Source organism: Chelonoidis abingdonii, chromosome 4, assembly GCF_003597395.2.
Source record: "Chelonoidis abingdonii isolate Lonesome George chromosome 4, CheloAbing_2.0, whole genome shotgun sequence".
In the NCBI taxonomy this organism is placed as follows: domain Eukaryota; kingdom Metazoa; phylum Chordata; order Testudines; family Testudinidae; genus Chelonoidis; species Chelonoidis abingdonii.
This window is the reverse complement of record NC_133772.1, coordinates 150,257,773-150,273,198: the sequence shown is the minus strand read 5'-3', so window position 1 is coordinate 150,273,198 and position 15,426 is coordinate 150,257,773. Positions and strand designations below refer to the sequence as shown.

At 38.3% G+C, this 15,426-nt stretch overlaps 1 protein-coding gene across 10 annotated transcripts in view; it reads left to right on the top strand.

The window, feature by feature from the left end:
- KIAA0586 (KIAA0586 ortholog) overlaps positions 1 to 15,426 on the top strand; it is a 111,173-nt gene that overhangs the window by 63,535 nt on the left and 32,212 nt on the right. For all 10 annotated transcript variants that reach the window (XM_075065769.1, XM_032775712.2, XM_032775716.2 and 7 more), the window contains 9 exons: positions 2,738 to 2,931; positions 3,117 to 3,235; positions 3,924 to 4,108; positions 5,535 to 5,682; positions 6,298 to 6,523; positions 7,073 to 7,311; positions 8,254 to 8,330; positions 11,076 to 11,210; positions 13,080 to 13,251. In XM_075065769.1, coding sequence (XP_074921870.1) covers positions 2,738 to 2,931; positions 3,117 to 3,235; positions 3,924 to 4,108; positions 5,535 to 5,682; positions 6,298 to 6,523; positions 7,073 to 7,311; positions 8,254 to 8,330; positions 11,076 to 11,210; positions 13,080 to 13,251 — 1,495 coding nt within the window. The remainder of the gene's footprint in view (positions 1 to 2,737; positions 2,932 to 3,116; positions 3,236 to 3,923; positions 4,109 to 5,534; positions 5,683 to 6,297; positions 6,524 to 7,072; positions 7,312 to 8,253; positions 8,331 to 11,075; positions 11,211 to 13,079; positions 13,252 to 15,426) is intronic.

Here is a 15,426-nt window from a genome sequence, read left to right as displayed (position 1 = left end):
TGAGGTGGGAAGGTTGTTTGAAAGCTGGAAGAGGGGGTTCAGGTAGTCCCCATTGAGCATTAGTTGTAATTGTTTAACAATACCCTGCCTGGGTTCCAGAGTGGGATGGTAGGTGACAACTATGGGTGTCTGGTCAGTGGTTTTATTTTTCCTGTATTGAAACAGGTTCTCTCAGGGCATTTTGTTGGCCTATTCCTTGATGCAATCTACTTCTTTGGTGGAGTGCCCTTGTTTGAGTGAAGGCAGTTTTAGAAATGTTGAGGTATGTATCCAGGACTTTCTCCTCAGAGCATATTTTGTGGTGTTTGAATGCCTAGCTATAGATAAAAGCTTTCTTGGTGTGTTTGGGGTGGTTAGTAGATCTGTGAAGATAGGTATGGTGATCCGTGGGTTTCTTTTATATAGTTGCCTGTAGAGTTCTATTATTGAAGTTGATAGTGGTGTCCAGGAAGTTGGTACTGGTGTGGGTGTGTCCTAGAGGGAGGTTGATGGATAGGTAATGGAGCCATAACAACATTAGCAAAACCTGCAGACCTATCTCCATATGATCAATACTCCCCACAGCACACCTTTCAAGATCCATGGGTCCTACACATTCCTATCACAACATGTGGTGTATCTCATCCAGTGCACTAAATGTCCTATGTCAAGCTGTCTAGAGTGGCTCACAAGCATGAGTGTCAACCTCAGGGCAGACTGTTAAGAAACAGGGCACAAAACCCAAACTGGTTGTGTGTTCTATCCTTAGATTACACTAACCAAGTATCAAGTGTGAACTTCTCAAGCACTACAACAGCCACTTAGGCAAGCCTGCCTTTGTGGTAGATGGTCACTTACACTAAAAATCACAGCAGTATTCAGGTTACTCCCAGCCCCAAAGGACCAGTCACTTACCCCAGGTCAGTTGTACCTTAGATCTTTCACTAAAGACAAGGCTTGTAGCCAGTCCTATATTAAACTAACTAAAGGTTTATTAACTAGAAAAAAGAAATGAGAGTTATTTACAAGGTTAAAGCAGGCAAACATACACAAATGAGTTACATTCTTAGATTTCAAAAAGTAATAGATGCTACTGTAATGTGCAAGCTCTATATGCCCTCTAGGACTAATCCAAGATAAGTAGCTTGGTGATGCCTTGTTATGCTTAGAAATGTTGCCCTCTCCAAATTCCAAGCAGCACAGTGATGCAGTTCTTTCTGGTCAGGGATTTTTATTTCCTTCCCCCAGAGTTCAAACGGATGGAACAAGTGTTGGCTCCTGTCTCATCTCCGTGTTTGGGGTGGGGGGAGGGCGGGCAATCAAGAAAGTCTTTATCCTTTGATGTTTCACAATCATTTGGTTTCCGTGGACCTTCCTGTGTGCAGGACCAGCACTTTACGCTAATTAATGCTTCTTTTTTGTCTGGTGAGTTACACAGTTACAGAGGTTTACAATGAAAACACCCAATGTAACTTTATACCATGGGTTAGAGCAGGGGTAGGCAACCTATGGCATGCGTGCCAAAGGCGACACGTGAGCTGATTTTCAGTGGCACTCACACTGCCCGGGTCCTGGCCACTGGTCAGGGGGGCTCTGCATTTTAATTTAATTTTAAATGAAGCTTCTTAAACATTTTAAAAACCTTATTTACTTTAATATGTATCTAAACTATTGTTGTATGTATAGACTTATAGAAACAGGCCTAAAAACGTTAAAATGTATTACTGGCACGCAAAACCTTTAATTAGAGTGAATAAATGAAGACTCGGCACACCACTTCTGACGGTTGTTGACCCCTGGGCTAGAGAATTTATAAATGAGATCAATACATGCAGCATCCTACAGGTGTTTCATCAAGTCTAAACACTATACACTTTCTTATCAACTTAATGTCTATTTTAACAATACTAACACACAGGTGAGCCAGACTGGTTCAGTGCTTAATGAGGCCTAGTGGCCTTGCCATGAGCTGGCACCTGGTCTGTCAGTGTCACACCCTAATAACAATTATGTGGGTAAAACAGACAATCTCTATGCTCTCGAGTGAACTCACACAGAAAAATGATCAAAGAAAAAAACACCTTATCACTCGTGGGTGAAGATTTTTCACAAAATGATCACTTCATATCTGACCTCGCACAACACCTTCAGAAGACAAACACAAGAACTTAAAATTAATAACTCTTTTAGATGCTAAAAATCATGAACTTAATAAAGACATTGGATTTATGGCTCATTACAACAATCTGTAACCCATTAATCCTCCTTCTATCCTATGACTGTAGAGCTGTGAACTGCCTGCTTCATCTTAATTAGCCTCTTGCAACATGTGTTTCCTCCTTGTCTGTTCCACCTTGTGTTTAGCTGTGACGCTCTGAATACCTTTCCCAGACCTAAAGAAGAGCTCTGTGTAATCTCAAAAGCTCGTCTCTTTCACCAACAGAGGTTGGTCCAATAAAATACTACCTCACCCACTGTTTCTTCAGTTAAAATGTTGCAAGTACATTTCCGAGGTATTGCAGTCATCCTTTATCTTCCTGCCTCATGCACCACAGGCAGGAGACCTAAATCCTGTTTTATGTAATTACTTCTATACCACTATAACTGCACAGATTTATGAGTTGGTAGTCTTGAAATATTGTATATTAACTGCAAAATGGTAAAAGGAAAGCATGTGCATAGTATAGTACAACGCAACTGCAACTATTTTATAAAGCGAAAATCCTTAAGGCTGTCTCTTTGCTTTTATTGTAACTAGGATCAGGAGGAGGAGGATAGAATCCCAGAATTGTCTGAACCAATCCTGGAATTTAATAGACAAACTGAAGTTGTTTCTCCAAAATATAATGGCCCTCCATTTCCCCCAACTGCTCCTGCTTCTCAACAGCCAGCTGATATTCTGGATGAAATCATTGAAAGGAGGGAAACCTTAGAAAATAGGTTGATTAGCTGGTGAGTTTCCTGTCAGGGTGAAGGTAATAGAAAAGCAGCAAGAAATACAGAATCAACACACGTTTTGTTTTGTTTTTTTAACTATTTCCCTTTGTCTTACTAAGTTTTCCTTATATATTGAGAATGCTGTCAGTTTGGCTGTCTCAGAGACTGCTGGTAGAAATACAAAAGTTTTGTTTTGTCAGGGTGGAACAAGAAGTAATGGCACGAATTATTAGCAGGATGTACCCCGTCCAGCAGGAAAGAGTGCCCAGTGTGAGTGCATCAGACAGTGAAGAGAGTGAGGCTGTAACCTCTGACATTGGTAAGTAGGAATTGTAGTTGTTCTCAGTTGCTTTCCAGCCTGAAGGCAGATGGGACCAAAGGCTGTCCATCTCAAATTTGGGCTAAAAGGTATTTTAACAGGTTGGTTAGGGAGTTTTAACTGTCTGAACCATAAGAGGTGTTAAATGTACAAAACTGATGAACTAATGCACAGAAAAGATGTGTGTTTGTGCACATGCAGAGGTGAAGAAAGGGGTCATCAGGCCAATAAAAGCAAATTACCCTGATTAATTGATAAAGAACATTCCACAAATGGGCCAGCTTTGCAAACCAAATTCTGGTAGACCTCCTTCCATGTAAATCATGGCAGGATTGTACTTTTGCTAGACTACAAGGGTGACTGTCTTTATCTTTCTTGTGAAGAAAGGCATATCAAATAAATGCCTGCCTTATAAACATACGTAAGAGAGAGACATAGGGACTCCCACAGTCTCATCTCAGCCCTTACACTGACTCACTCTGCGGCCTTGGACAAGCCATCTGCCTCAGTTTCCTCATCTGTAAAACAGGAATAATACTTTCTCACAAGAGTGCTTGAGAGTTCATTAATGTATGTAAAGTTCTTTGAAGATGCAAATTGCTAAGCATATTGTTACATCTCTGCAGTATGATACATTCCATATCAAGAGTCAAATTTGAATTTGGGTTTTGTGTGTTTTCTTTTTTAGTTGAGGCAGCAGGTGGTGGAGGATTTCAGCTCTTTGTCAGCGCTGGTGTACCAGTGAACTCAGAAATGATTAGTCATTTTGTAAATGAAGCTCTTACTGAGACTATTGCCGTCATGCTGGGTGACAGGGAGGCTCAGAAAGCAGTTCCTGCTGCAAATGTTCTTCAAAGCACGACAGTCTTGCCAGTAAGAGTGAATTTTATTATTGTTTCCAGTTGTAGTTATGAGGGTGTTAGGATTTATTTTTTTAATCCTGGGATTTTGGTTATGTGCAATCTGAAGACACTGAAAAGTGATTCTGAATCAGAACAAGCATGTTGTGGTTTCTTGGTTACAGTAAGTCCCAATAAGTAACAAGATTTAAACTGATTTCACTTTTCAAAACTTGAGTTCTTTTGAAGTTTGCTACATTTTTTTTTAAAATGCTGTGCACATAAAATTGGTCTCTGAAGGAGGGGGATAGTAATATTGGATTTGATTTATCCATATTTAAGGGAGTTTACTGAGTGTGCCTTACAGCAGTTGTGTATGTTAGAGCTGCTCTTCAACAATTCTTCACTTATTTTGGGGGCAGACAGAGCAGGATTTGAGGAGTTGCAACCAGCTCCCTCATCCTTTCTTGTGTGTGGTGGAGATTCTGGACCCAGTGTGTCATGAGAATGTCTGTCTAAAAAGAGAATCAAAGAGACAAGGTGCCTGAGGTAATATCTTTTTTATTGGACCAACTTCAGTTGGTGAAAGAGAGAAGCCTTCAAGCTACACAGAGCTCTTCTTCAGGTCTTCTTCTGACTTGAAGAAAAGCTCTGTGTAATCTCTGGAGCTTCTCTCTGTGTCTCTCCCCAGCAGCAGTTGGTCCAGTATAAAAGACATTACCTCACCTGCCCTGTCTCTAATATCCTGGGACCAACACGGCTACAGCAACACTGCATACAAAGGGAATAGCATAAGAAGCAAGTAGTTGTGGAAATATCTGCACTGATGTGCCAAGGATATCAGGGTGTTGATGCAGAGGTGAATCTAAATGCGCAATTTCTTCACCAGTTCATTGTACTATTGGAGAGAGTGCTACTGTATCTGGTTAATGGGCAGTAAATGCCATTGACTCAAATTATGCAAACATTGGGTGGCTCTTTATGTTTCAGGGAAGGGAAACATAATTGTAGATAGGCTTATCCTACAGTTATGCATCTCCATGAGTGCTCTGTGGAAGAGGGAGTGGAGGACCAAACTTTTCTTATTCAGGATGTGTAGACCTTCAGTTATACTCTTCTGAGATGTCCTCTGGAGGCAGCAATTCTGAACAAACTTAGGAGAGACAAGAGTTATTTATTGGTAGAGACAAATTTGCTTCCTCTTTTGATGGAGAGAGGAATGACTAATTCTGACAGGCTACAGATTGAAACATTTGATCACTGAATGAAAGCATCTTGTTGTACCTTGAGCCAGGATGTCTGACTTCTGACACTGGGGAGTCTGATCAAGTTATCTTCAGAAAAGGTTTTTCAAGTGCCCTTGCTTGCTAGGAAGAGTTCCAGAGGTCATATTTAACTGGAAAAAACACTCAGTGTTACTGGACTTTCAATGATACGTCTTTTTCTTTTATTTTTTTCAGGAGTCTGTGGTGTCTACTCCATTGGCTACACCACCTCATACACCACTTCCTGAAAAAGAACTAGCTCCAGTAAAAACTCCAGTTTCTTCTCCGTCTGTGACAGAAATTGGTGGAGAGGTTGGGGAACAAGAACAAATGACAGAAAAAGGTAACGAAAATGGTCTTTAAACGTGAGATGGAACAAGTGTACTGACGTCTATTGACTTTAATTTTTGGCATGGAATATTTTCTCCCCCAAAGATACTGTCTCTGAGGATAACCACTGTTGGGTCTGTGTTTCCACTGAGAGAGCAGGTGGAAACTCACATAGTTTAAAAGGTTTGAGTTAATTTGTTTAAAATATATGCTTTTTTGTTTTCCATTGGGTATCAGGTGTGCCTTGACCAGACAGAATTTGCATTGGCATTGTCTCTGGGAGTCGTCCCTTTTCCTCTCACCATGTCAGAGAAATAGCTGACCTTTGCTTCTTTATCTATGCCTAATGTTTGTTAAATCCATGTTTAACCACCCAAAATAGATTGGCTTGGCTTTCAGAAGTGCTGAGCACCCACAAATCACATTGAAGTCAATGGGAGCTTTAGGCAATTGTCTAATCCTGCTAAATGCTAACCATTTATTTAAATTAGTTTAGTCCCTACAACTCTTGGAATGTTTTCAAGTAAGATATGAAAGTCTTATGAAGCAAAATAACTTGACTTTGCCTGAGTATTACTACTTGTTTTACTTGCCAGTCTGAATTTTGTGATTGATTTCTTATGTGTAGGATTTGACATTCCAGCTGCCACTACTCCTATTTGCACACCTGTTGTTACTCCAGTTGATACACCTCCTAGAGTAACTACTCCAAGCCCTCCTGTATCAGAACATGGCTCTGATGCAACAAGAATGGGAAGCCCAGAACCTCCAAATCCATGGGGTAATGCTGAGCTTCCTCTGGATGAGGAAAACCCCAGTCCTTTGAATGAAGACACTCTCCATCCAAGAGCTGTGTAAGTTATAACAATCAATATATTATCTAATTTCTCTTCCAAGTAATTTTGCCTTTTTTTCCTGTATAGTAAATAACTAGGGAAATATCATATGTATATATCATGAAGTGTTGGGATAAACAATTCAGTAAATAGAATTAGAGGCTGATTTAAATAACAGGTACAAGAAAATCAGGACCTCCTCCAGATTTTATCAGTACTTGTTTGTAATCGTATTTGGCAAGATATTTAGTGAGCTGGTTCTTGTCACAACTACTAGTAACAGATTTTGCTTTTTTGCTATCGTTTTACCAAATAGGGAACTATTTTTGCCACTATGTTAATGGAAGTAACTCCTTTATGACAAAACACAATAAGCAAATTTTTAGTTAGATCATTAGAGCTCATTGTTAAGGTTATTTTTAAGTTTTTATTCACATCAGTCCATGAAGTACTGTGCTTCTTCTTTTAATAAAAGTTTTGTAAATTAGAATTTCTTTACAATGTTGAGTTTAAGATTTAGTGCAGTGTATTTTGGTGCAGTAACAAAATATTTTCTTACATTTTTAGTGTAATGTCTGTGGCTAAAGATGAAGAACCAGAGATGTTGATTTTACCTTCTCCTGAACCAGTTAGACCCTTTGAGTCACTTCCTTGTGAACCAAAGGCTCCATCTCCTGTGCATACTCCTAGTTCTGGCCCATCAACACATGAAAGCAGCCTAACTGTCACAGAAACAGAAACTGCAGACAAGCCTATCTCAGAAGGCGAGGTCTTATTTAGCTATGGACAGTTGGTTGCTGCAAGAGGTAATTTAACTTCCAAGAATCTGTTTAGTTTAGGGTTGGGTTAGACATGTTTTTCTTTGCTGTTCATGTGAGAGTTACTCTCACAATTTAATAGAAGAGCATTCAATTTCATATTTTTTTCTGGTAAGCCTACAATGAGAGTCTACTGTGTCTGTACTCCTTAATTTCCTGTTCAAGTTTCTGGGCACATGTAAGATACTTCATCATTTTTTCTCATCTCAGAATGAAATAAGTGTTTGCTTATGAATTGTAAATAAATGAAAGAAAATAATTAAACTAATTAACTGAATCTTACTGACTAAGAACTTGTTTAGTTTATTCAAGGGAGTCTCACAAGAAATTTTTCCTAAAATACTCAATTAATGTTAGGAAAACAAATAAATATGTGCATGTACATGTCCAAATAATTGTAATTTATTTATGTAGGGTTTATTGCAGAATCAATAATAAAAATAATGTACAGTTGTTCAGTTAAAAAATAGAGACCTAAACAAAATAGAAACAGATGATGTACTTTGTGTGTTGTTTTCTTTTTTAGATTTGCTAGCTAGTAAGTCTTTCTGCGAAAAGTGATATTTGTATGTATGTTAACACGGCTTTGCCCCCTTATTTACCACCCAGGCGGCTCTGTCCGCACAGAAAGCCTCTAGTGGCCTCAGGGCTGCATTTTTGAAATGCTGGATTATTCTGTCTTGCACAAGTACCAGGAACAAATTGTAATGAAGGCACATTTTTTACATTTCCAAAGTGTCATAATGTTTTTGTGGTTGACAAAAAATCTGTTCTTATGAGTGAGAGACATTTGATAGATAGATAGAAATTTGTAACCTTATTAGAGCATTGTGCTGCAAACAAGGAAAAATATGGCATTAACTTGCGTATCATAAAAATGGATATTTTCTGCTTGTAACTTTTAAAAAAAAACGCAATTTTTATTTTCAGCTTTAGCAGTAGGAGGACTGTCTCTTCCAAACCTCAGTGAAAGTTTAACTAGCACGCTGCATGATGCATATGAAATGGTAAGGAAATAGTTGAGTAGGAAATTGAATTTAGCATAGTATCTTAGCTGGAGAAGTTTATTAGATAAGATATTCTCTGATAAACTTATCCACTTATTTAAACTTCATGAAAGAAATGGACTGCTGAGCTATAAAATATTGAAGAGAATTCAGACTTCCAAAGAGAAAATATACAGTTCATGCAAATTAATCCATAAGGCAATTACACGAGTAGCACCCGCTATAGTTTAGAGAGTCCTGTATAAGAGATCTCTTTTTCTACTGCCTTGCTTGGAAGATTTTCATAGTTGGATTAAAAGTGGAATCACTCAAACCTTTTCATCTAATCTGTAATACATACTTAACACTCAAACAGCTTATATGAAATACAGTATTTACCCAAATTTCATTTTTTCCCACTTAAATGACATATTAAGCAAAATGACAAAGCATTATTATTCCCTGTCAGATGATACTTCTCATCACATGTAACTTACTGAAATGAAAAAAGTTTATTTTACTCACTGTTGACTCTAGTAAAAATACTTATTTAAAAGGAGTTTCATACTTAAAGAATGGAAGAGTTTGCCTTTATCTTTTCTGAGTAGAAACATATTTTAGAAGTGAGTTTTCTGGCACAATTCCTATTTCTGTTTCAGGTCACCCCTAATAATTTATTACACTCTTCTTTTAAAAAAGAAAAGAAAAAAGAGGACAGCAAGTTTTTTAATACATCTGAGCACAAGTCCCAAAAGCATTTAGAAAACTGTGACTTCTGGGGATCTGTCTGCATGTACTGTCACTCTGATCTGAGTTCCTTTCCTTAAGCTCACTTCTGTGCTCCATATTTTTAATCTGTTCATATTTATTATATAGTTTGTAATTTGTTGGGAGTACGGGGTGGAAGGGTGCATGTGTGAGAGAGAGAAGCTAATGGTTCAATTTGATAGTGAAGACCAGGTACAATTTTTCACACTTGGCATTGAAGTCTTCCCATCCTGGACCACTTTCCTGATGATTGATTACAATAGAGCACTAAAGCTGTTTGAAATCTTCCTTGGGAACTAAATGTTCATATCCGTAAGGGAAGATGTGCACAGCCCCGTGATCGCTGTTCTTTGGATATTTCTAGGATTTGCATCACCAAGTGGTGCACTCCCAAGACTGGTTCTGCAGAGACAGTTTTCTTTCTGTCTGTCTTTCTGTCTGTCTGTCTTTTATGTCACATGTTCCAGTACAACATTTTACACACTCATACCTCACATCTCTGAAACTAGAAACTTCAAAGTTGTTTTGTGCTATGATTTAAGTCTTTCAGGCATAAAAAGCAAGTCAAGTTTGAAGAGAATCTGTCTAGTAGACCTAAAGTTGAGAATGTGCAAAGGCCGCATTTCACTGCATCTGTATTTTGAAAGGTTGAGACATCTTAACTGTCTAGAACATTGGGTGCATGCTAAACTGCTTCAATTTTGAGGCACCTTTTAATTTCTCGTAGGTTTAAATTCTTACATATATTAGTGAAGTTTTAAGCTGCTTTAGCTGACTTCTGCCTCAGCTTGGCTGCCTCTTGCCTTAGTCCATTGGCTTGTAAACTTTCCAAGCGAAAAAGCTGAAAATTTTTTAAACATATTTCCTCCAGAAAACCCTAGGACTTTCCCTCTATGACTGTGTGATGGCTTTTAGGAGGAAGATGTTGGAATATAGACTAGTAATGTGCACTGTAGTACTATAACATTCAAGCCAAAAAAAAAAAATTATGGGAGTGGAAGCAAGTACCTCTTGATGAGCAGTCTGTGTGAGGGCATACCCCTCCAATTGCACACGGTATCTGGAGCAAAAAACCAATTACTAGCAGGTTAGCTATTTCGGTGAAAAGGGGGTATCTGTTTCTGGCTGGCTGCACAATCTTCCTGTGTTGTTCCACCATCCCAGGTTTTCTGTAGTAAAGGCCACATTGGCTTATCAGCCCTGCCAGTTTCATGCAGCTGGCTAAATATCCAGTCACCTACCTGCAAGGAGTGGTTAATAAAAATTTGCTGAAAATTCTATTACCCTGTCTACTCTATTCTGCTGGGAATGAAGAGTTTGTATGGAGACAGTCTTCCTGTTAAGCCTTGGGTAAACAAAAAAACAAACAATAGAAATATTTTCATGTCAGTGTTCATCCACATGAAATTACTGAAGATTAATGTTTCAGGAATCTGAATATATATTTTTGCATTCTTAACCTTTTGGCTAAGAACAAGTGTAGTCAAATATTTGGATGCTAATATCTAAACTGTATTAAATTTATTAATCCTATTTGGGTTATTGCTGACTATGTTCTCTATATATTTTAAATCAGCCTTTGTACTTTTGGATCATTTAAGCACTATACCCAGATGTACAGACACTCTTTTCTTAACCTATGTATTATATAATTTTAACATTAGCTTTAATAATAATTTCAATACCAGATTCTGCATCTGGGCTATATTATGCATTTGCTGGGGGATAGGACTTTATGATCTAATAGGTCTTTTCTGTCTCAAACTGTTAAGGTCTTGTGTATCAAAACTCTTAATATATTGATTGTGCCCTTCTTTTGCTAAAGAGAGGAAGCTGTGCTGCCAGTCTCCCTGTTATGAAGTGTTTGTACTTTTATTACAAATGTTTTTAATATTGGTAACTGTAGTAAAAGATGGAGACGCTTTATAAAAATAATGTACAGTTAACTCTACACTAAGGATGATCTGACTACTAAAATGTTTTTTAATTTTGTTTTAGGATTACGATCCTCCCAGTGAAGGACAGGTCATGAGAAGACCCCGTAGGGGATACCACAGAGATCCAGTTCTCTCTCTTTTTGCTAAACTAAATCAGGCACCAGTTGCTTTACAAGAAGTAATTTACCACTCTGAGGTATCTTATTTCCTTTTCATTGCTGTTTGGAATTAAAGCAAAAATACCAGGCATTCTGAAATGATATTTTACGGTACAAAGAAGGTAAAAAAATCTGAAGTGTCTTTTGCTTAGGGAAAAACTAAAAGTTTTATCCAACCTCTTGCCCCAGTAGGAAATTCTTTAGTGGAGAATGCTGGTTCTACTCCAGGCTTCTAAGTACTTAAAATTCTCTTCCATTTATAATCAATTTTTTTGCTGTACGTAACATCATATATACCAGTCTCCACTATGTGAAAATTTAGAAGTATTCCAGAAATGTCTGGCCATGCTTTGTCTGGCCATTTTGAAAGGGCAAGTAGTTTATGGCAGTCATGACCAGATGGATGGTTTGGGGGAGATCTAGGGAATAGATAGTGACAAAAGATTTCATACACTTGATTGAATCTCACTTTCTTTTGTACTGACCTGAAGAACAACAAAACATTCTATTTACCTAAAAGCTATTTGAAAAACATAATTATCAGTCTATATTAAAAGAGTTTAGACCAGTAATATTTCTGTAATGCTGTTAGGTATTTTCAATACAAAAGTCTGCAGCCAATTGCCAACTTTGTGTAAATAAAAAGATGAATGAACTGACTGCACAGTCCTGGCTGGGGTTGGAAGGATATTCAGACAGAGAGAACTTGGGAAGACACTGCCACATAACTCATGAAATACCTGTATTTAGGTTAATTTCTTGCTTTTTGTGACTTTCCTGGAACATATCCAAATTATTCTTTCTGTCTTGGTTAGCCTGAACTGTCCCTGGTCTTTATTTTGTTTGCATAATGAGATTAGAAGATGAACTATTTGAAAAGCTTTCTGTATTATCAACTCTTACTCCAGCTGTAATCTTAGTGACACTTTCTTGTCAGCATTGGTAACTACAAATGCAGCTCTAATTGCTTTTCTTTGTCCTTCCCATACTCTGTCCTCAACCTAGTCACACAATATGCTAACAAATGCCTCTACAGATTCTGGCAACTCTAGTGCAAGCGTACTGTCTTGCATATGAGATTACCTCTAGGAACAAAATACTCATGATGATTAAAGGTCTAGAAAACATGACTTGAGGGAAGATTGAAACAATTGGGTTTTTTTAGGCTGGAGAAGGGAAGACTAAGGGGGAACATAACAGTTTTCACATACATAAAAGGTTGTTACAAGGAGAAAATAATTTTTCTCCCTGACCTCTGAGCATAGGACAAGAAGCAATGGGCTTAAATGCAGCAATGGAGGTTTAGGTTGGATGTTAAGAAAAACTTCCTAACTGTCAGGGTAGTTAAACACTGGAATAAATTGCTCAGGGAGGTTGTGGAATCTCCATCACTGGAGATTTTTAAAAGCAGGTTAGACAAACACCTGTCAGGATGGTCTGGATAATACTAGCCCTGGCATGAGTACAGGGGACTTGACTAGATGGCCTCTTGAGGTTCCTTCCAGTTCTATGATAGTAACTTTTTGAAAAAGCAGCAAAGAGTCCTGTGGCGTTTTGGAGCATGAGCTTTCGTGGGTGAATACCCACTTCGTCGGATGCAAGGATACCTAACTTTTTGAAGATTCTCTTCTTTAAAACAGTACTTCTCAGCTCCTGGCAAACTAGCAACAAAGTAGCAAACTAGCAAATAATTTCTCCATTGCTTGATTCAGTCCGATGGTAAAGATAGGTCTTATATTCCACCCTGTGGTCACATATCAGTCTTTCAGGTTGTGGTCTTCTTTATACAGCACAGATAGTATAAAGCTATGTACATGTATGTTAAAGAATATTATATTTAAACAGTATTACATAGTTTGAAAGATACCTGTTGTGATTCATTGAATGTGCTTCTCTGTTTTCTCTAGGATTCCGATAATAGTGTTGGAGAACTTAGTGAAGGCCAAAGACCTAGACTGACTAGAGCAGCAGAAAGTATTCTAATGGGACATTCAGTTTATACAGACCAGGTGGCTGGGCTTTTTACTGAACAGAGACCCCACCATGTACCATCACCAGGAGAGTGTGACAGGGTTGCAGGTATAAGCTAGAGCATGATCTTTCCTCAGTATTATCTACTGGAGAGCATGATGGGATGGAAAATGTGTCAGAATGTAGTGCGGACAGACTGGAACTGTGTTGAGCACATTTTTGGTACATGGTGTTGAACATCACCTAGTATGATGAAGGGTCTTGCATCCTGTCTCTGCTAGGTGTTGAAAACTGCCTTTCCCCACATCAGTGGCTAAAACATTTTCAAACCTATTGAAGGAGGGAGTGTTCTTGATATTTGTTGCCAGTAGATGGTCGTTTTTCTAGTGAAGCTGCACTTGCTGTTTCACTCACATCTCCTAATGGGATAAAATAAGCCCATATTCTCCTCTCTGAAACATTTCATAGGAGGAGGGGTTAGATGGAGGGAAGTTAGTGGTCTAGTTGTTCCTTATAAATTGTTATAAGTCTGTTTTCCGTTTATGCTGGCAATGGTCTTAACTGATTCCATCAGGCTTCCAGGTTTTCCATCTCCAGTAACTAAAAACCAAGGCATCTCTCTTTACCTCAGTCTGGATTGTGTCTTTCCCAGCTTAGCAGGGTGGAGTTTGAATGCTTTGGCATGTCTCAAACAACATCTTCAATCTTGTTGGTGACCTGTGGCATTCACTAAAGGATTATGCAGTATTTAATAGAATAGTGCCAAATAGTCCTTTACTTACACAAAACCTAGTTGTCATGTGTCTTCTATTCTTTAAGGGTGAATTTAGTTACCATAAGTGCTAGATTAACAAACAGTCCTTGAAGCTAAAATCCATAAAACTGGTATAGTACTGGCAGTGCCAGCTTTTACATGCTGCTTGCCCCCTCTCTCTTTCCGGTACACCTCTACCCCGATATAAAGTGACTCGATATAACACGAATTCGTATATAACGCGGTAAAGCAGCGCTCTGGGCCGGTGGGGCTGTGCGCTCCAGCGGATCAAAGCAAGTTCGATATAACGCGGTTTCACCTATAATGCGGTAAGATTTTTTTGGCTCCCGAGGACAGCACAGTATTGGGGTAGAGGTGTACTTGTATGGCCTCCATCACCATCATTCCTGAGCACCTTGCAGTCTTTGGTTTGGCTTAAAACCAGATTAGGCTAAACTAACATTCTGAAACCAAAATACGAGTGTCTACATACAAACTTGCACTGATTCAACTAAATCAGTGTAGTTATACTAATGCAAGCTTAGGTGTAGACAAGACCAGTAACTCTCTAGAGATGAGAAGGTAATTCAGTTTACATGTTGATTTAAACTTTCACACCTCTGATGAGACTGTCAGGAGAGGAGCAACTGTTGCTTTTTGGGATCATGACTTTGTCTTGTGGACATTTGTCCAATAAGAAATGGACAGAGATGCCGACTCAATTCACACATTTCATGTAATCACTATCAGCTAAGAGCTTTTGGTCATTGTTGACTTGGATCAGATTTGAATTGGTGTTCTCTAGGATAAATTGATCCTTTAAGGCAGCCATTTTGTTGTCTGTCTCTGAATCACTTCTATTTCTGCTATGTCATTTTTAATTAAAGTGGAGGCCGTTCCAAATGGGGATGCACTATTGTTTTAGATAATATTTCCAGTATTATTTTTACATCCCTTTAATACACTGTAACATTCTCTTTGCATTTTGACCGCCACTGAACATTGAGCAAAGCTATTCAGAGAGCGTTGCTAAGAAAATAACCTTCTAGGAAAGCTGGGGCCTACTTCTGACTTAAACAGTATTTTAGTACTAAGGAGGAACGAAAGATCTTGTTTCCTAATAGCTTTGGTAATGCAACCAAAGACAGCACAGAAACTGTTCAAGTTAAAATAATCTCTTCCAGGAAAAAAATTAAACTATTGATGATCACCTTTTGAATTGCTGCCATTTTTCAGCTAATTCCTCAGTATACCTAATGTGTTGTGTGAGTGGATCCATCCATCAGTCTGTCAACAGATAGGGTTAAGTGCCATTTTTCTTACAGTCTCAGTGCCTGTGGTGTAGCCTACAAGAATTATATTTAACAGTAAAACTAAATAACCTTTACATCACCTGGCTATAATGGGTCATATATTTCCATGCGTAACTTTACATGTGCATACTGAAAGACGTGAATTGTCAATCATATCCTCTTACAATAAGTATTGAACTTATACATCAAAATGAGTCACTTACTTGTTATTGTTAT